The sequence below is a fragment of the Platichthys flesus genome, chromosome 12 (assembly GCF_949316205.1).
Source record: "Platichthys flesus chromosome 12, fPlaFle2.1, whole genome shotgun sequence".
Lineage (NCBI taxonomy): Eukaryota > Metazoa > Chordata > Actinopteri > Pleuronectiformes > Pleuronectidae > Platichthys > Platichthys flesus.
The window spans coordinates 12,053,719-12,072,672 of NC_084956.1; the positions used below are offsets into that span (position 1 = coordinate 12,053,719).

Consider the following 18,954-nt stretch of genomic DNA (forward strand, 5'->3'; position numbering starts at 1 on the left):
GAGATTGTTTCATCAACCAGGACATTGATACAGATTTATTATCGTGCATGATGTGTAACTGTGAAACACAGCTCTACTCTGGACCTCTGACCTGCTCTCCACTTCCTCATTCCACTTCCCGGACATCATCATCTTCATGTGACTTTGTGGCCAAAGGAGGGGGGGGGGGGACATGTTGCAGGAGAACAGGGCTTCTTATCATCTGTATATATGTAGCTCAAGATCAGCAATAAAGAGGCTGATTTAAAAACAAAAAAAAAATAGTTGTTGTAGTTATATTTTTAACTATGTATGTACTATACAATTATTGCAATCATATTGTTACCAATAATCATCATTGTTGGTGTTATGATTATTAGATGTTGCTCCAATCATTTATGACATAATTACATTTCTAAATATGACTTTTATATTTCATTGTAAAAACCAGTCTGATACTGGGCGAACCAGCTTCTTTGTTGATAATCCAGAACTACATACTGTTGTATAATCTTGTTCTTTATATATCGTACCGATTCATTTTAGGACGGCCCTCACACTCATGTGATCTCACCAAACATTATGTAGTGTTCACTCTGGCACCTATTTCATGCTGCTTCATTTAACTTTGACTTTAATTTGATTGTTATGTTATACATATATTCATATTACTTAATTTAATATTCACTTGACTGTGTTATATGTTATATGTTATGTTACATAGTATGTTGTTTTTTTTGTCATTTTGTAAGGTCGCCTACTGCGTAGATGTTTGCCTGCCATGTCATAAGAATTTCACTGCTCCGATGACGCGGTCATTGGTGCATGTGACAATAAACTTTGATTTGATTTGATTCCACATGAAGCCCCGCCCTCCTGTGGGTTGTGACATGTAGGCAAATGGAGCGAACCATCGTTGTCTTTGGCCTTGGCGCTGCACTGGAATCATGTGATTATTTCTTCTAAAACAAACAACTTATTTTCCCCACCTTTAGATGCAGAGACCTCTCGGCCATACAGTACAATGTAATCTTCTGTACACAGACTGTAAATAAAAGGCCTTTCCTCTTTTCTTCTTGCAGTTTGTTAATGGTGTTTCGACTTTTGCTCCTGATCATGGCGTGAGTGCATGAACAGCACCAACCAGTCTGAGGAGACACTGTCGGCCTGTGAATGAACAAAGGAAACATAGTTCCCTGTCAGCACCAGTCATCTGCTATGTGTTATAACAAGCACTGACACGACAGCGTGATGTTTAAATGTGTTGTGTTTTGATTTATTCCAAACCATCAGTTATGGAATTTTAAGCTTATTTTGTAGATTGTTATTTCCCACCAAATACAGAAAAACACTGATCAGTCAGTACATTAAAAAACAGTTAAAACCACTCAAACCATCACCTGCTTTAATACATGATCAGTGTTAAGTTTCATGGGAACAGAATCCTTATATAAGCTTCCAGGGCCGGGCGTTCAAACCAGACTTAAATTCAACATTTTGTAATTAATCTCTCCGCTGATCAAACTTTTTTTGTAAACCTTATGATTTTATATTCTTTAATTTTGTCTTTATTCACTGATGTATTCGCTCAGCACAACAGATGTACATGACATTTGTGGGTGTTATTGTTTGTCTTGAAAGTGGCCGTTTACAGTTTTGTGCTGCAGGATATTAAACTGAAATATTCAAATGACCTAAGTGTATTCCTGAAATCTCATGTTCTATATCATTGAAGGGGAAATGATTCTAATGTATTTTATTTATAGCCAGTGTGAGTTTGATTCTTAACATTATGATTTTCTTTTTGTGTAGCAGGTCTGGTGATATTCCATTTGTTTGACAAAAAAAGAAAAGAAACGGCAGCTTCTCAAATGTTGAACAGAAATAGATTATTTATTTAGTGTCATCTCCACTTCATATAATTCACTGATTGTTCTAAAAAATAACAAGATAATTTCCTATGGTACCGAGTGGATTTGTGCTTTTACCTCAGTGCAGTATTCATCGAAAAATAAATTCATAAATATGGCTGTTCTACTCATCGTTAGATGTTTGAGGGGTGTACCAGATGTTCAACAGAAGCTGCAGGAAATTAAAACTTGGGTCTCAACACCTCCATGACCGTCTTCACATAGACGTCGTCTGGCTGCGGCTTCCTCTTGCTGCCCGGCTGCAGAAACTTGCTGAGGCCTGGGACCCGGCTCATCCTGCCCTGGAAAGACTGTAACGCAGAATTCAGATTTGGTTGTAACACTTATTATAAATCTGTTATCTCAGGGCTCAAACATTGTGTAACATTTACCTTGACGTTGCTGAAGTCCGCGAGGATCGCCGGAAACTTCTCCTCTAGCATCAGGGTGCATTCCATCAGCTGCACATCTGCACAGCTCAGTTTACCTCCCACCAGGTACACAGGTCCAGACAGAGCCTGAGAGAGTTCGGCAGAGACGCTCATCTCATTTATCATAAACAATCACATATAATGATCAACGGGCCAGTTTTACATCATTAAGTGATTTTAACTGAGATGATTAACTGCGTGTGTGTGCAAAGATAAAAGTTAAAAACCTGGATCTACTTCATTTAAATGTGTTTTCCTAAGGGGACTGTTGTGGTAGAGGTTGGCACCCGGTGCTATTTCAGATATACAGTAGGTGTATTAGTACCTTTTCAAACACAGGCAGATAGCGCTCCTTTGCTTTGGTTTCAATATTGTCCAGTTTGGGTTGTTTATCCTTGACAAACGGCAGCGTCATTATCATCTCCATGAGATCCATGGTTCCCTCTGAGTACATGTTGATCCTGAGGAGAAACATCGACATTTTACCATAACACATCCATGTAGTAAAAACATCCCAGCACACAGTAATGAAATACATTAAGGAACGAGGGGATCATACATGACTTTGTCTTTGAGATCTTTGCCATGGAGATTGTACTTCTCTGCGATGTATTGCAGGATCGCCTTGGTCTGAACGAGCTTCATGCCGTCTATTTCCACCAGGGGAACCTGCTGGAACATGAGATCTCCGTCTGCAGAGCAGGAGACACAGAGGCAGGAGACACAGGGGCAGGGGACACAGGGGCAGAGGATACAGGAGCAGGGGGCACAGGGGCAGGGGGCAAAGGGCAATAAAACACTAAGTCACCCAGCAACACGTGATACTTGAGATTATCTCCTCAAACGGTTAAGATTGCTTCACGTTAAAAGAGGCCGTGTTTATTGTTGGACAAATACCTGACACACCCTGGTGATTCTTTGGTTTAAGGTAAAGAGTAAGCAAACAACTCACCACTGAGGAGTTTCTCATACTGCTCCCGGGTCGTCAGGAAAACCTCTTCGAACTGTGAATGCAACAGAAGTTTGTTTGCTTTTACTTCAAAAGCAATAAAACTAGAGGAATAGAAGCAAAGCAAGTTTTATTCACCTCCACCTCCGCTGCAGCCAGAAGCCAGCGGATCGTCTCCATTCTCCCTCTGCCGTCGAAGTAGGTGAGCACAACTTTTCCTGCCATGGTTTGGTTTTTAGGGGGGATACAAATCTGTAAAGCTAGAAATGAACAAAAAGGAGAAAACACTAATTAGAGATAAAACTGCCTGAACACGAGGGTGCAAGTGTTTAATCTGAGTTCAGCAGACTTACACGAGCAGGGCTGAGTTCAGCTGTGGGAGAAGTGGCCGATGGAAGCCAAGTGTGAGTTGTTCCTGCAGAGGATACAAAAAAGGGTGAAGGTGGAGAAAACACACAGAGGCTGTCATTGGTTGGTTGGTTTAGACCACGTGGCTCCAGAAGAGGGAGCCAATGATGAAGTGCTCGAAAGCGGTGAGCACGCTGCTCCATTCAAAAACGTCTCCCATGAGATACTCTCAGTCAGTGGGGTTTCCACGAGTCTCATCCTTCTCATCAGACATCTGCTGCTCCCTTCTGAAAAATAATGTCGCTATTGGTTAGATATCAGGGCTCGAGGTGACACAGGGAACTTGAGCTTCGATTCACATCCAAGTTCGGCTTTTTAAAACTACAGTTATTATATGTTGCTGCAATCATTTATGACATATTGACATCTATAAATATATCTTTTATATTTCATTGTAAAAACCAGTCTGATACTGGGCGAACCGGCTTCTTTGTTGATAATCCAGAACTACATACTGTTGTATAATCTTGTTGTTTAAATATCGCAGATTATTTTAAAACGGCCCTAACACTCATGTGATTTTACCGCACATTATGTAGCGTTCACTCTGGCCCCTATTTCACATTAAGCCATATAAGCAAATGGAGCGAACCTTTGTTGTCTTTGGCCTTGTGGCTGCACTGGAATCATGTGATTATTTCTCCTAAAATAAACAACATTTCCCCCACATTTAGATACAGATACCTCTCAGCCATACAGTACAATGTAATCTTCTGTACACAGACTGTATATAAAATACATTTCCTCTGTACTTGACATTTGTGGCTGTTATTGTTTGTCTTGGCAGTGGCAATTAACAGTTTACACTACCACTGTTATGTCCTGCAGGATATTAAACTGAAATATTCGAATTACTTAAGTGCATTCCTGAATTCTCACATTATTTATCATTGAGGGGGAAATGATTTCAACGTGTTTTTATTCATAGCCAGTGTGAGTTTGATTCTTAACATTATGATTTTCTTTTTGTGTAGCAGGTCTAATGTTTTTCCATATGTTCAACACGAAAAAAAGAAAAAAAACAGCAACTTCTCAAATGTTGTCCAGAAATAGATTCTTTATTTAGTGGCATCTTCACTTCATTTAATTCACTGATTGTTATCAAAAATAACCACATAATTTCCTATGGTAACAAATGGATTTGTGCTTTTACCTCAGTGCAGTATTCAGCTCAAAATAAAACAGTAAATATGTCTGTTCTACTCGTCGTTAGATGTTTGACGAGTGTACCAGATGTTCAACAAAAGCTTGTGGAAATTACAACTTGAGTCTCAACACCTCCATGGCCGTCTTCACATAGACGTCGTCTGGCTGCGGCTTCCTCTTGCTGCCCGGCTGCAGAAACTTGCTGAGGCCTGGGACCCGGCTCATCCTGCCCTGGAAAGACTGTAACGCAGAATTCAGATTTGGTTGTAACACTTATTATAAATCTGTTATCTCAGGGCTCAAACATTGTGTAACATTTACCTTGACGTTGCTGAAGTCCGCGAGGATCGCCGGAAACTTCTCCTCTAGCATCAGGGTGCATTCCATCAGCTGCACATCTGCACAGCTCAGTTTACCTCCCACCAGGTACACAGGTCCAGACAGAGCCTGAGAGAGTTCGGCAGAGACGCTCATCTCATTTATCATAAACAATCACATATAATGATCAACGGGCCAGTTTTACATCATTAAGTGATTTTAACTGAGATGATTAACTGCGTGTGTGTGCAAAGATAAAAGTTAAAAACCTTGATCTACTTCATTTAAATGTGTTTTCCTAAGGGGACTGTTGTGGTAGAGGTTGGCACCCGGTGCTATTTCAGATATACAGTAGGTGTATTAGTACCTTTTCAAACACAGGCAGATAGCGCTCCTTTGCTTTGGTTTCAATATTGTCCAGTTTGGGTTGTTTATCCTTGACAAACGGCAGCGTCATTATCATCTCCATGAGATCCATGGTTCCCTCTGAGTACATGTTGATCCTGAGGAGAAACATCGACATTTTACCATAACACATCCATGTAGTAAAAACATCCCAGCACACAGTAGTGAAATACATTAAGGAACGAGGGGATCATACATGACTTTGTCTTTGAGATCTTTGCCATGGAGATTGTACTTCTCTGCGATGTATTGCAGGATCGCCTTGGTCTGAACGAGCTTCATGCCGTCTATTTCCACCAGGGGAACCTGCTGGAACATGAGATCTCCGTCTGCAGAGCAGGAGACACAGAGGCAGGAGACACAGGGGCAGGGGACACAGGGGCAGAGGATACAGGAGCAGGGGGCACAGGGGCAGAGGATACAGGAGCAGGGGGCACAGGGGCAGGGGGCAAAGGGCAATAAAACACTAAGTCACCCAGCAACACGTGATACTTGAGATTATCTCCTCAAACGGTTAAGATTGCTTCACGTTAAAAGAGGCCGTGTCTATTGTTGGACAAATACCTGACACACCCTGGTGATTCTTTGGTTTAAGGTAAAGAGTAAGCAAACAACTCACCACTGAGGATTTTCTCATACTGCTCCCGGGTCGTCAGGAAAACCTCTTCGAACTGTGAATGCAACAGAAGTTTGTTTGCTTTTACTTCAAAAGCAATAAAACTAGAGGAATAGAAGCAAAGAAAGTTTTATTCACCTCCACCTCCGCTGCAGCCAGAAGCCAGCGGATCGACTCCATTCTCCCTCTGCCGTCGAAGTAGGTGAGCACAACTTTTCCAGCCATGGTTTGGTTTTTTAGGGGGGATACAAATCTGTAAAGCTAGAAATGAACAAAAAGGACAAAACACTAATTAGAGATAAAACTGCCTGAACACGAGGGTGCAAGTGTTTAATCTGAGTTCAGCAGACTTACACGAGCAGGGCTGAGTTCAGCTGTGGGAGAAGTGGCCGATGGAAGCAAAGTGTGAGTTGTACCTGCAGAAGATACAAAAAAGGGTGAAGGTGGAGAAAACACACAGAGGCTGTCATTGGTTGGTTGGTTTAGACCACGTGGCTCCAGAAGAGGGAGCCAATGATGAAGTACTCGAAAGGTGTGATCACGCTGCTCCATTCAAAAACGTCTCCCATGAGATACTCTCAGTCAGTGGGGTTTCCACGAGTCTCATCCTTCTCATCAGACATCTGCTGCTCCCTTCTGAAAAATAATGTCGCTATTGGTTAGATATCAGGGCTCGAGGTGACACAGGGAACTTGAGCTTCGATTCACATCCAAGTTCGGCTTTTTAAAACTACAGTAAGATAAGAAGTGAGATTTTTTTCATCAACCAAGATTCTGATACAGATTTATTATCGTGCATGTTGTGTAACTGTGTAACTGTGAAACACAGCTCTACTCTGGACCTCCGACCTGCTCTCCACTTCCTCATTTACAGGGACAGACTCATCTTCATGTGACTTTGTGGCGAAAGGGTGGGGCAGGGTCACATGTTGCAGGAGAACAGGGCTTCTTATCATCTGTATACATGTAGCTCGGGATCAGCAATAAAGAGGCTGATTTAAAAACAATAATAATAATTGTAATTATAATATTTTTTTTCACTATGTATTTATTATATAATTAGTGCAATTTTATTGTTAACAATAATCAGTATCGTTGTTGTTATGATTATTATATGTTGCTGCAATCATTTATGACATATTGACATCTATAAATATGACTTTTATATTTCATTGTAAAAACCAGTCTGATACTGGGCGAACCAGCTTCTTTGTTGATAATCCAGAACTACATACTGTTGTATAATCTTGTTTAAATATCGCAGATTATTTTAAGACGGCCCTAACACTCATGTGATCTTACCGCACATTATGTAGCGTTCACTCTGGCCCCTATTTCACATTAAGCCCCGCCCTCCTGATGGCTCTGCCATACAAGCAAATGGAGCGAACCTTTGTTGTCTTTGGCCTTGTGGCTGCACTGGAATCATGTGATTATTTCTCCTAAAATAAACAACATTTCCACCACATTTAGATACAGATACCTCTCAGCCATACAGTACAATGTAATCGTCTGTTCACAGACTGTATATAAAATACATTTCCTCTGTACATGACATTTGTGGCTGTTATTGTTTGTCTTGGCAGTGGCAATAAACAGTTTACACTACCACTGTTTTGTCCTGCAGGATATTAAACTGAAATATTCAAATTACTTAAGTGTATTCCTGAATTCTCACATTATTTATCATTGAGGGGGAAATGATTTCAACGTGTTTTTATTTATAGCCAGTGTGAGTCTGATTCTTAACATTATGATTTTCTTTTTGTGTAGCAGGTCTAGTGTTTTTCCATATGTTCGACACGAAAAAAAGAAAAAAAACAGCAACTTCTCAAATGTTGTCCAGAAATAGATTATTTATTTAGTGGCATCTTCACTTCATTTAATTCACTGATTGTTATCAAAAATAACCACATAATTTCCTATGGTAACAAATGGATTTGTGCTTTTACCTCAGTGCAGTATTCAGCTCAAAATAAAACAGTAAATATGTCTGTTCTACTCGTCGTTAGATGTTTGAGGAGTGTACCAGATGTTCAACAAAAGCTTGTGGAAATTACAACTTGAGTCTCAACACCTCCATGGCCATCTTCACAAAGAGGTCGTCTGGCTGTGGCTTCCTCTTGCTGCCCGGCTGCAGAAACTTGCTGAGGCCTGGGACCCGGCTCATCCTCCCCTGGAAAGACTGTAACGCCGAATTCAGATTTAGTATAACACTTTTTATAAATCTGTTATCTCTGGGCTCAAACATTGTGTAACATTTACCTTGACGTTGCTGAAGTCCGCGAGGATCGCCGGGAACTTCTCCTCTAGCATCAGGGTGCATTCCATCAGCTGCACATCTGCACAGCTCAGTTTACCTCCCACCAGGTACACAGGTCCAGACAGAGCCTGAGAGAGTTCGGCAGAGACGCTCATCTCATTTATCATAAACAATCACATATAATGATCAACGGGCCAGTTTTATATCATTAAGTGATTTTGACTGAGATGATTAACTCCGCCGAAGAGGATTTGTTTGCAATCCCTGTCTGTTGTTGGTTTGTATGTTTGTTAGAAACATTACGCAAAAACTACTGGATGGATCAGAATGAAACTGGGTAGAAGGATGCAGCGTGGGTCAGGGAAGAAGCCATTCAATTCTGGTGCAGAACCAGGATATTCAGAACTATAGGACTGATATTTATGAGTCCGTGCAAAGATAAAAACCTGGATTTAGTTCATTTAAATGTGTTTTCCCTAAGGGGACTGTTGTGGCAGAGGTTGGCACCCGGTGCTATTTCAGATATTCAATAGGTGTATTAGTACCTTTTCAAACACAGGCAGATAGCGCTCCTTTGCTTTGGTTTCAATAATGTCCAGTTTGGGTTGTTTATCCGTGACAAAAATCAGCATCATTATCATTTCCATGAGATCCATGATTCCCTCTGAGTACATGTTGATCCTGAGGAGAAACATCGACATTTTACCAAAACACATCTATGTAGTGAAAACATCCCAGCACACAGTAATGAAATACATTAAGGAACAAGGGGATCATACATGACTTTGTCTTTGAGATCTTTGCCGTGGAGATTGTACTTCTCTGCGATGTATTGCAGGATCGCCTTGGTCTGAACAAGCTTCATGCCATCTATTTCCACCAGGGGAACCTGCTGGTACATGAGATCTCCGTCTGAAGAGCAGGAGACACAGGGGCAGGAGACACAGGGGCAGGGGACACAGGGCAGTAAAACACTAAGTCACCCAATTCACACGATTCACACAAGTATCGCGTGAATTTAAGCATCACACGATACTTGAGATTACCTCCTCAGAAAGTTAAGATTGCTTCCCATTAACAAAAATTGGTCTGAGCACACAGGGGAGTTGCTGTGTCTATTGTTGGACAAATACGTGACAAAACCTGGTGGCTCATTGGTTGAATTAAAGTGTAAAGGAAACATATCTCTATGGGGGGGCAGAATTTGACTCAAAAGCAGGGGCTGAATAATCTGCAGTTCTTCTTTAAAATCCCAGACACCGGTTTAATTTCAACTGATAAAAACACAGGGGGGGAATATTCTCAGCTGATCCTGACATCCATTGAGTAAAACCCTTCACCTGGTTACAGGTTATAGTTCAAATAAAGTGAGAGGCGTGTTTTCCAGCTGATAGGTGGCGTTAAGAATAAAATAAATCGCACTGAAAACTTTCACTGATTTGGAAAACACAGAAACTACTTTTTATTTTTAATCAGCTGTATGCAGACAACTCACCACTGAGGAGTTTCTCAAACTGCTCCCGGGTCGTCAGGAAAACCTCTTCGAACTGTGAATGCAACAACAGTTAGTTTGCTTTTCCTTCAAAAGCAATAAAACTGGAGGAATAGAAGCAAAGCATGTTTTATTCACCTCCACCTCCGCTGCAGCCAGAAGCCAGCGGATCGTCTCCATTTTCCCTCTGCCGTCGAAGTAGGTGAGCACAACTTTTCCAGCCATGGTTTGGTTTTTAGGGGGATACAAAACTGTGAAGCTAGAAATGAACAAAAAGGAGAAAACACTAATTAGAGATAAAACTGCCTGAACACGAGGGTGCAAGTGTTAAATCTGAGTTCAGCAGACTTACACGAGCAGGGCTGAGTTCAGCTGTGGGAGAAGTGGCAGATGGAAGCAAGGTGTGAGTTGTTGTATAACTTTATTCCTTCAGAGGATAAGAAACACGGTGAAAGTTGAGAAAACACGCAGAGGCTGCCATTGGTTGGTTGGCTTAGACCACGTGGCTCCAGAAGAGGGAGCCAATGATGAAGTGCTGAAAATGGATTAGAACGCTGCTCTTGTGGGTTGTGTGCCATGTTAGCAAATAGAGCGACCCTTTCTTGTCTATAGCCTTGTGACTGCACTGCAATCATGTGATTATTTCTGCTTAAACAAATCCCCCCCCCCCCCCCCCCCACATTTAGATGCAGATAGCTCTCGGCCATTCAGTACAATTTAATCTTCTGTACACAGACTTTATATAAAAAGGTTATGTAATGCAAAACTATTTAACTTGTGATGATGTGTGATGAATTTAGAGCCTCTTTCTTTTTTCAAATCACAATATATACTAAATATAGTCCAAAGCAGATTTCATTGTATTGCGTTTTTGACTCTGGCACAAATAATCAGTATAATTGCATCATCATATTCTTGCACATATAGGATTAACAGTGACCTTGATGAACCTTTCGCAGCAGATTAATCCGGCTGCCTCTCCTGTGTTCACCCTGTTACAGCCACTGAGCAAGGCATGGAGAATGGACTGTTATATAATAATTAATAAAAAAATATTCACACACTCAGTCAAACATTTAATCACAATCAATAACTGGCTGTTCAATAATCACACTCTGTTTGGCTGAGGGGATAAAATGTGTTAACATGGATCATGTTACTGGTCAAATGTAAACAGATTCATAAACATGGCAACATTGCATTAATTTGACTGAAATTACAGCCCGGCCTTGGATTTCATCTCGAACACAGGATGCACAAATAATAGCTACAAGTTCACCATTATGAAACAATACAGCAGGAAAGTAAAAAAAAAAAAAGGCTATTCTATACAGACGCAAAATAATCAGTTTGACCAAAAACAAGTCACACTGAAACTTTCGTGATGTTATAATATGCATATATAATGTAAACAGGTTGGTGAAGAGCATTCAATAATAAATCTGATGACAAAAAAACTGAAGGTACAGGTGTCAACTCTGTAGGATAACAGTGTAAGTCACAGAGATAGAAAATAAAAAATAAAACACTGAGGAGAAAGACCCGGGTTTAAATTTTGGCCAGTTGCATTTCGCTGTACACATACTATACACGCACAACTTGTGACAACTCACAACATCCATGGTACACATCATGAAACAAAGTTTATTGCTGTGTTAGATGTATGTACACTTTTGGATTACAAAATAACTAGGCCTACTCTTTGGAGGTGAAAGAGTTCTTGGGAGCGCCGAACAGATCGGAGCTCCAGCGAGGCCACTAGCGGTGTCCATATTTGGCAGACCAGTCTGGTCGCCCGTGGATGGTGTGCACGGGTGGGCGAGGCAGCAGACCCGGGTTGCTCTTGTTGGCCAGCGGCATGTTGGCAGAGGTGTTAATCTGACTCCGGCCAGACCGCCATGTTGCATAATCTAAAATGACGATAAATACACAATGATCAATGAACACAGCAAGAACTAGGAGATACTCCTCAGTGGCTGGATAGTTAAAACAGTTTATAACAGTTAAAATAGCATCACAGAAGCTCACAGCTCGAAATTGTTCACTCACTTGATGCTGTTGATTCCTCTGACGGACCCTGATGTCCTCTGTGACCATTAGAACCGATGTCTTTTTTGTAAAACGATGGTATGTATCCACCTGGGATCGTATTTGTACCTGATATTTAAAGCAAAGACAGATCTGTAAAACTTGAACACAGTGAAAAGTGGGAACGATGAGTGGATGTGACAGTGTAAGATGTCTGTGATGTTCACCATGAGCTCCTCTGCTCGGCAGAGTCCCTCCAAACGGAATACCACTGTTTCCCCAAAGATGGCTTCCACTATAGTCTTTACTGGCATTAATGGCGACATTCTTCTTTGTACTAATGCCTGAGAGGAGATAAAAGAAGTTTAATATTTATATTTTCCTCTGAAATAAATAATTAAATAAAACAGGTAAGGGTGAGGCATTAATAAGTGAACTAAAACGTCCATCACCTGAGTCATCAAAGGTTATGTTTGTTTTTATTAGCGAAACGTCATAAAAGATACAATAAGTTACCAGGTAAATATCTGGACTGCCTCAGGTAATGTTGTTTAGCAGAGGCCGTTCTCGATGGCTCTTGATAGGCTGCAGTCTTGTTCAGGTTTAAAGGTGCATCTTCCTTTCCGCTGGGTCGACTGAAATCCAGAACAGTTCCATATCTGAAAGACAGAGGGCAGTAAGGATCCTGTGTTGTGCTCATGCATTATATTACTAAATCATTGAATCTGGCCTGAAGACGGATCATAACCTCACCTGCTCAGTGCGTCCTCCTCCTGCCTCGACTTCTCTGTGGAGAAGGGTTTTTTTCCCAGTATGCTTATTGATGTCAGATCCGGTTCTTCATACTCGTCCCAGTCTTCACCTTTATGGTGACCGGTGCCATGGCCCCAACGGCGACGCCCTCCTTTAGGTTTCAGCTGATAGCTCAGTAAGTTGGCATTTTCTGACTCCTCTCGGGTTTGCTAGGAGAACATCAACAACACCAACCATGCATGGGAGGGATATATGCACAATTACATGTTGGAAGAAGCAACTTGATCTGATTTATTTGTGTTGGAATTGGAGGCTGACAGGTGCAGTAAATAGTATAACAGCCAGTTGTATGTTTCTATGCCAAGCCCAGACTCACCTTGCTCTGCAGATTTTTATCTACGATATAAGGTAGATGGCTGGGTGGAGTCCCTTCGGTCTGTTCCTGTTTCAGGATGTGCTTAGGCTGCTGTGCTCGCATCAGCTCCGTGTGCCGGTGGTACAGTGGCGCCTGGGCGGCTGCAGATACAGGGGACGGCTGGATCTGCTGGAGAGGCCTGGAGGGGGAGCAGTGTTGGTTGGGAGGTGGCGGCTGGGCGGGGGGGAGGGGCTTGAGTAGCAGGGGCTGCTGCTGCTGCTGTGGTGACTGTGATGGAGCCTGCATCGGCACAAGAGCCGGCTGAGGTCGGCCCTGCTCCAGGATCTGCTGAGGGGTGCCCAGAGCCTGGCCTACCCGGAAGTAAGGGTACCTGAGAGCCTGAAAAGATAGACAAACTAACAAATTGGACAAAGAACAGCTGTGTGTCTGTCTCTGTTTGTCTATGTTCAGCTGTTAATATGTTTTAACTGCAGGTCAGACTGTACCTGGGCAGAAGCTGGTCTCTTTTTGGGATCCCACAGAAGCAGATCGGTCATCAGATGGATGGCTTCAGGACTGGCATTAGGGATGAGACTCTTCAGATTAATGGGAACACACTGAGGCCAACGGAAGTTCATGGCACTTGCCAGCTGAAATCCCTCAAGCCAGTCGTTCTAGAAGGAAAGAAAGCATGCCATCTCATGCTCCACATATAACTCCACTATTCACCTGAAGCTGAACTCTATTTTATAAGTGAGATTTAAATGCAGTGTGGTTCATCGTACCTTCTTTGGCGTGCCCAAAACTTGGCAAATCTTGAAGATGGTGTCTACTTCACTGGAACCTGGGAAAAGAGGCCTGAGGGTGTAAAGCTCCGCCATGATGCAGCCAACTGCCCACTGGTCTATGGGTGAATTGTAGGATGTGGATCTGAGGAGCACCTCAGGGGCTCGGTACCTGGTCAGAAGAAGAGTTGGGGCAGAGGCTTGAATGCACTCAGCCATTGCACATGCTTTCATTTAGGTCGAATTATTAGTTGGCTACGTTCACTCACCATCTAGTTGACACATAATCTGTGTAAGGCGGTCGAGATCTGATCTCCCTGGCGAGACCAAAGTCGGCTATTTTTACCAGGTCAGGGCCCATGCACAGGAGATTCTCAGGTTTCATGTCCCTGTGAAAAAACCCTAACAAAGCAAACATGTACATTTTTTAGAACATTCATTTTTTATTTGTGCCACACTCTGTAATCTTAACACAGACCTACCATGTTTGTGAATGAATGTGAGCCCCTGCAGTATCTGAAACATAATGTTTCTGACTGCAGATTCAGGAAACAGACGAGCCCTGCCCTCAAAAAAACAGAACAAAAACTCAATCAGTTTTGAAACTTTAAGCATTAACCAAATATAGTTTTAAATTTAGAAATAACAATGCAAATAGTAAAAGCTTTACAAACCTGTCTTTCATTAGCTGATATAAATTTTCTTTCATGTACTCAAAAATAAAGTACAAGTGGTCGTTTTCTCGAATTACCTCCTTCAGTTTGATCACATTCGCATGATTGAGTTTCTTTAAGGACTGAAAAAGTAAAAGAGAGGTTGTGTTAGAGTGTGTGGAACGCATAAAGAAAAAATGAATGGTAGAAATAAAAAGCGAAATCTAACCATGCTGGATGATACACACAAGTCACTGCGGCACATTCAAAAGCAGCTTACAACTAGAAAACAAATCCCTCTTGGTAAAACATGGTCTGTGTAGTTTGGAGGTAAATGCTGCAATGGTAGGATTTATGCTGACATTTTAAAAAGGGGGAAAATAAAGTAATAGAAAGCAGGATGGAGATTCGGTACACTGCTCCCATGCACTGGGATGATAAAGGTTTAACCAGGCTATGTTTTTAGTAAGGAGGAAAAGCTGGAAAGGGAGTTTGAGATATTATGGTGTGACATCATGCAGTAATTATCTACTCAGTGGGACTCTGAGGACCAGCGTGCTCTACACATTTATTTGGCTGGTTTAAAGTCAAGTTCCGGGAAAGGTGGTGTGTGGGCCGGGGATGGGAACCAGAGCTGAAAACCCAACAGCACACGAGAATCACCTTCTACTCTCACAGATGCTGAGTGACTCTGAGCTGCGAGGAAATTTAGACAGTGAAATACTGAGGTGGTGTGAGAAGAAACAACAGAAAGCTGATTTATTACATTTGATGACTGAGGCCAGAACATAAGAACATATCGTCAGTAAATTATCTAATAATCATCAAGTTATTTATAAATATACAGTCGACACCAAGAAAATATAACAAATAATAAAGCAAACCACAGTGATGTTTCATACCTACACCTGGAGAATGAATCCAAGACTGACCAGCCAGATCAACATTACATGAATACAGGCCCATACAACTTAAATTAACTTGATCAATTTTATGATCAGTAAATATGAACTAGAGTCTTAAGTAAAGATGAAACATCAGCTGTTGATATGATTCTAGAACAGGGAACTCCCTTAAAGATTTTGGGCTGATTTTTAGTTTTCTATTCTTATGTGTGAAACTGTTTAAAAAAATACAGAAAAGATAAACTCACCTTGACTTCACGGAGGTTCATGCATTCTTCCCAGGAGTAGAATTTTCTTTTCATTCTGAAAACATAGCATTCCTGTTAACCAATTGTTGGAAATTACATTAAATTGCAGATCAATCTTTTGTTAAACTGCTGTTAAAGGTTCAGTGTGTAGAATTTAGTGTAGTGCAGCAGAGTACCCCTCACCTCACCCTCCCCTTCCAAACATGCAAGAGAACCTGTGGAAACCTTCAGTTACTTGTCATAAAAACTCAAAAGGTGTTTAGTTTGTCCATTCTGGGATACTGTAAAAAATGTGGCGGCCTCCATTGAAAGGACCCGCTCCTGATGTCAATATAAAGTATTTAAATATAAAGGGACCAATCTAGATTAAAGAACATAACAATTTGTACAATTGAGATGAAACGCCCTCGTGATTATTTTATATTCATTTTCTGCCAATAGATCCCTTTTACCTAAATCTTACACACTGAACCTTTAAGTCTTAACAAACATAAAACAAAAGCCCACGATTGGTGACACCCAGGAAGACACCCCGCCATGTTTTCAAACAGGCCGCTGGTTTTCCAAGAAAAACAATACACAGTGGGGTGCAGAACATCATCACGTATTGCAGATTGCAGTGAAACACACACAACTACCAGATACTTACTTCTTTATGGCAACTAGTTCTCCCGACTCCAGACAGCGGCCAAGAATTACCGAGCCGTAGGTGCCATCCCCGAGCTGTCTGATGGAGGTGTACCTGTTCATTGTGCTTGTCCTTCCATAGCAGTGTGTGGAGGCAAATGATAATTGGGCTGAAAGTAAGAGACGTGTTTGTTTCCTGCTGCTGAATGCAACCAGATTTTCCTGTGACAACAGCAGAAGACCAGGGGCAGAGCTGGAGGGCTCATGGTGTCATGGACTTTCCTCCTCGTAGCTGAGAAGGTGAGAGATAGAATGTTCAGAATAAGGTAAATAGTGGGAATATTGATGCCCATGTAAACCTGTACAATTCCGTGCAGCTTGATTGAATTTTAAGGGACTGTTGGACCATGTTCTCTCTAACGTCCTCTAGTTTTCAGTGTCACACAGTTTTGGTGCTTACATTAAGGATTAGGGATAAGGATCAGGGCACTACTGCAAAGAATAACACAGACAATTAAAGCCCCACTCCTCCCCATCAGCCAAATTTATTTTAGCTTTATGTTAATTTAAACATTGCTTTCACATGAATCTGCAGAAAAGGTGAGGCTACTTCAATCCCTGATTTTAAGGTGGAGTGGGATCACAGTTAGTTCATGATCCAATATGAAGTCTGATGTGTAACGTCTCCGGTGCACACCCACTGCTCACTTAGACATGTGTAATTCACTCAGGACTCTATCTTCAGTTACGTAGGAGACATCTTGTTGTAGCATTAAACTTCTGATGGGATTTGCATGGTCCCGATTTTGGATCTATTTTCAATGAAGGAGAACATGTAGATTCAACTTTTCAATGAGGTGATCCTACTTGTTTTAAAAGGAAAGGCCAAATCACATACACACATGCACAGACAGATTTAACATAAGTAAAAGATCCTGGTGCCTCCATAGAGATGAGGATGAAAAACGTTGAAGTGGTCCTTTAAGCAGTAAACATCTTTATGCTAAAATGTCTTGTAGCACGTTACAGACGTTAAGTAGCTATCACAGCTGCTGCTTGCTAAAGCAATACAAGCTAACAGCCTCGACCTCCTCCACCACCATGGTATTGATATTGTGTCATGTTTGGGTCGTATGTAGCTAACGTTAGCAGCCGTGTTTCTAGTTAAGTTAGTGAAAGGAAGCTAACGTAACGGTTAATTAGCACTAAAGGTCCTCCACTCCGTTAGCTTCAGTGCTTTTGGTTGCGATAACCATCTATGGCGATAACACTACAGATGTGCTAAGTTAGAATTCGAACGATGGCTCTGCACAGTCAGCGGAAGCAGATCTCTGACGGCATCGCTGTTGTGGTAAAGATGTTTTGGCCCTGATGCTTTAAAAAAAATATATAATCTTTTACATTGAACGATTTCCTCACTAATTAATCAAAACACATCACTCACCCTCCTCTCGTCACATCGACAATAACACATAGCATCTGTGGTGAAATGTGGCGGAATAATCTGCTCACTGCGATCATAGCCGCAACCTCGGTCTATCACACACATCTAAACAGACACACATCTACACGTACACATGTACACACAAGTACACTACACACAAGTAGATGTTCAGACAGGCCCTCTGTTTATTGAAGTCTCGCGTTGTTCTCTCGCGGTTTCATCCCAACAAATCACAGCTCTCCAAAGACTCAACAGGAGCGGAAACATATATCTGCCTTCTCTATGTCTACACCTTGTGCGGCATGAAATAGTCCGCTCTTTAAAATAATATCTATTATGATATTTGTTTTTTTGCTTGTTTCAGTTTATATATTATAAATGCAGGCCGCAGTTAAACTCCTTTGAATGAAAGATATTGATAAATAGCACGATATAAAAAAAAAAAAGACTACGAAGACGAGAGACTTGGCGGCGTAAAGCAAACACGGATGTGAGGGAGGCTTCAATCTTGCTTTGCATTCACCTCGTCAAATCTCAGATAGGAAGAAGGTCCAAAAGTGGTTCAATTTACCATAAAGAATATTTGGATTTTTCAGAATGTAAAGGAGGACCAGTGTGATGATATTTTACGACATGGATGGTACACCTACAAGGACACATTCAATATTTTATTCATGAAAAAGTTTTTTGTAATTTTTAGCTAGCTCTTCTCATGCACAAGGGGTTTGATTTGTTTTTTGTTGTTGTAAAAATAGGGTGAAACACCATGATTGTCAGTTGAGGCTCACAGACGAGCATGTGTATCCCCATCCCCTGATTGCTACTGTGCACTTTGGCTCAGAACTTCATCATCAGATCAATATTTGTTTTATAAATTTGTATTGCTTCATCTCTTTCGTTGCTGATGCACTTTTAGTCAACTGCCTCGTTTGTTTTTTGAGAAATGCTTTTAACATTGTTAAGAATAGTGCTTTATAAATAAAGTTTATTTTTATTTATATAGGGTAGCACTCTTTTTATACAGGATATTTTAGCTTGATTTCAAAATGCAAGTGGAAACGCATCGTCCATTTTTAAACACATTAAATGCTTTTCTTCATGATCTATTCAGTATGTGGCCATAAACAAACAATCCAGCTGAAATATTTAATAAGTCAATAAATGCATTGTGGAAAATCAGGACAACAAATGGCATCATTAAATGAAGCAAGGCTGATAAATTGATCTTGTTAACCACCT

General features: G+C 41.2%; 4 protein-coding genes across 4 annotated transcripts; all 4 read right to left on the reverse strand.

Annotated features, from left to right (window-relative positions):
* Positions 1 to 1,851: 1,851 nt before the first annotated feature.
* Positions 1,852 to 3,757, reverse strand: LOC133965913 (glutathione S-transferase A4-like). The gene is made up of 7 exons (XM_062400507.1): positions 3,623 to 3,757; positions 3,408 to 3,529; positions 3,273 to 3,324; positions 2,880 to 3,012; positions 2,646 to 2,781; positions 2,282 to 2,407; positions 1,852 to 2,200 (listed from the first exon to the last, which is right to left on the reverse strand). The coding sequence occupies exons 2-7, from the start codon at positions 3,492 to 3,494 to the stop codon at positions 2,072 to 2,074; spliced, it is 663 nt and encodes a 220-aa protein (XP_062256491.1). The 5' UTR covers positions 3,495 to 3,529; positions 3,623 to 3,757; the 3' UTR covers positions 1,852 to 2,071.
* A 957-nt stretch (positions 3,758 to 4,714) lies between these two features.
* LOC133965912 (glutathione S-transferase A4-like) lies at positions 4,715 to 6,595 on the reverse strand. Its single transcript, XM_062400506.1, has 7 exons — positions 6,517 to 6,595; positions 6,301 to 6,423; positions 6,166 to 6,217; positions 5,743 to 5,875; positions 5,509 to 5,644; positions 5,145 to 5,270; positions 4,715 to 5,063 (listed from the first exon to the last, which is right to left on the reverse strand). Exons 2-7 carry the CDS (start codon positions 6,385 to 6,387, stop codon positions 4,935 to 4,937), a joined length of 663 nt encoding a protein of 220 aa, XP_062256490.1. The 5' UTR covers positions 6,388 to 6,423; positions 6,517 to 6,595; the 3' UTR covers positions 4,715 to 4,934.
* Positions 6,596 to 7,998: 1,403 nt separating this feature from the next.
* Positions 7,999 to 10,425, reverse strand: LOC133965915 (glutathione S-transferase A4-like). The gene is made up of 7 exons (XM_062400509.1): positions 10,270 to 10,425; positions 10,056 to 10,176; positions 9,921 to 9,972; positions 9,205 to 9,337; positions 8,971 to 9,106; positions 8,428 to 8,553; positions 7,999 to 8,347 (listed from the first exon to the last, which is right to left on the reverse strand). The coding sequence occupies exons 2-7, from the start codon at positions 10,140 to 10,142 to the stop codon at positions 8,219 to 8,221; spliced, it is 663 nt and encodes a 220-aa protein (XP_062256493.1). The 5' UTR covers positions 10,143 to 10,176; positions 10,270 to 10,425; the 3' UTR covers positions 7,999 to 8,218.
* Positions 10,426 to 10,980: 555 nt separating this feature from the next.
* LOC133965917 (serine/threonine-protein kinase ICK-like) lies at positions 10,981 to 17,864 on the reverse strand. The gene is made up of 14 exons (XM_062400512.1): positions 17,716 to 17,864; positions 16,294 to 16,563; positions 15,645 to 15,699; positions 14,513 to 14,634; positions 14,321 to 14,400; positions 14,108 to 14,240; positions 13,839 to 14,010; positions 13,560 to 13,727; positions 13,075 to 13,452; positions 12,699 to 12,907; positions 12,462 to 12,604; positions 12,173 to 12,289; positions 11,967 to 12,074; positions 10,981 to 11,827 (listed from the first exon to the last, which is right to left on the reverse strand). The coding sequence occupies exons 2-14, from the start codon at positions 16,392 to 16,394 to the stop codon at positions 11,676 to 11,678; spliced, it is 1,938 nt and encodes a 645-aa protein (XP_062256496.1). The 5' UTR covers positions 16,395 to 16,563; positions 17,716 to 17,864; the 3' UTR covers positions 10,981 to 11,675.
* Between the last annotated feature and the right edge of the window lie 1,090 nt (positions 17,865 to 18,954).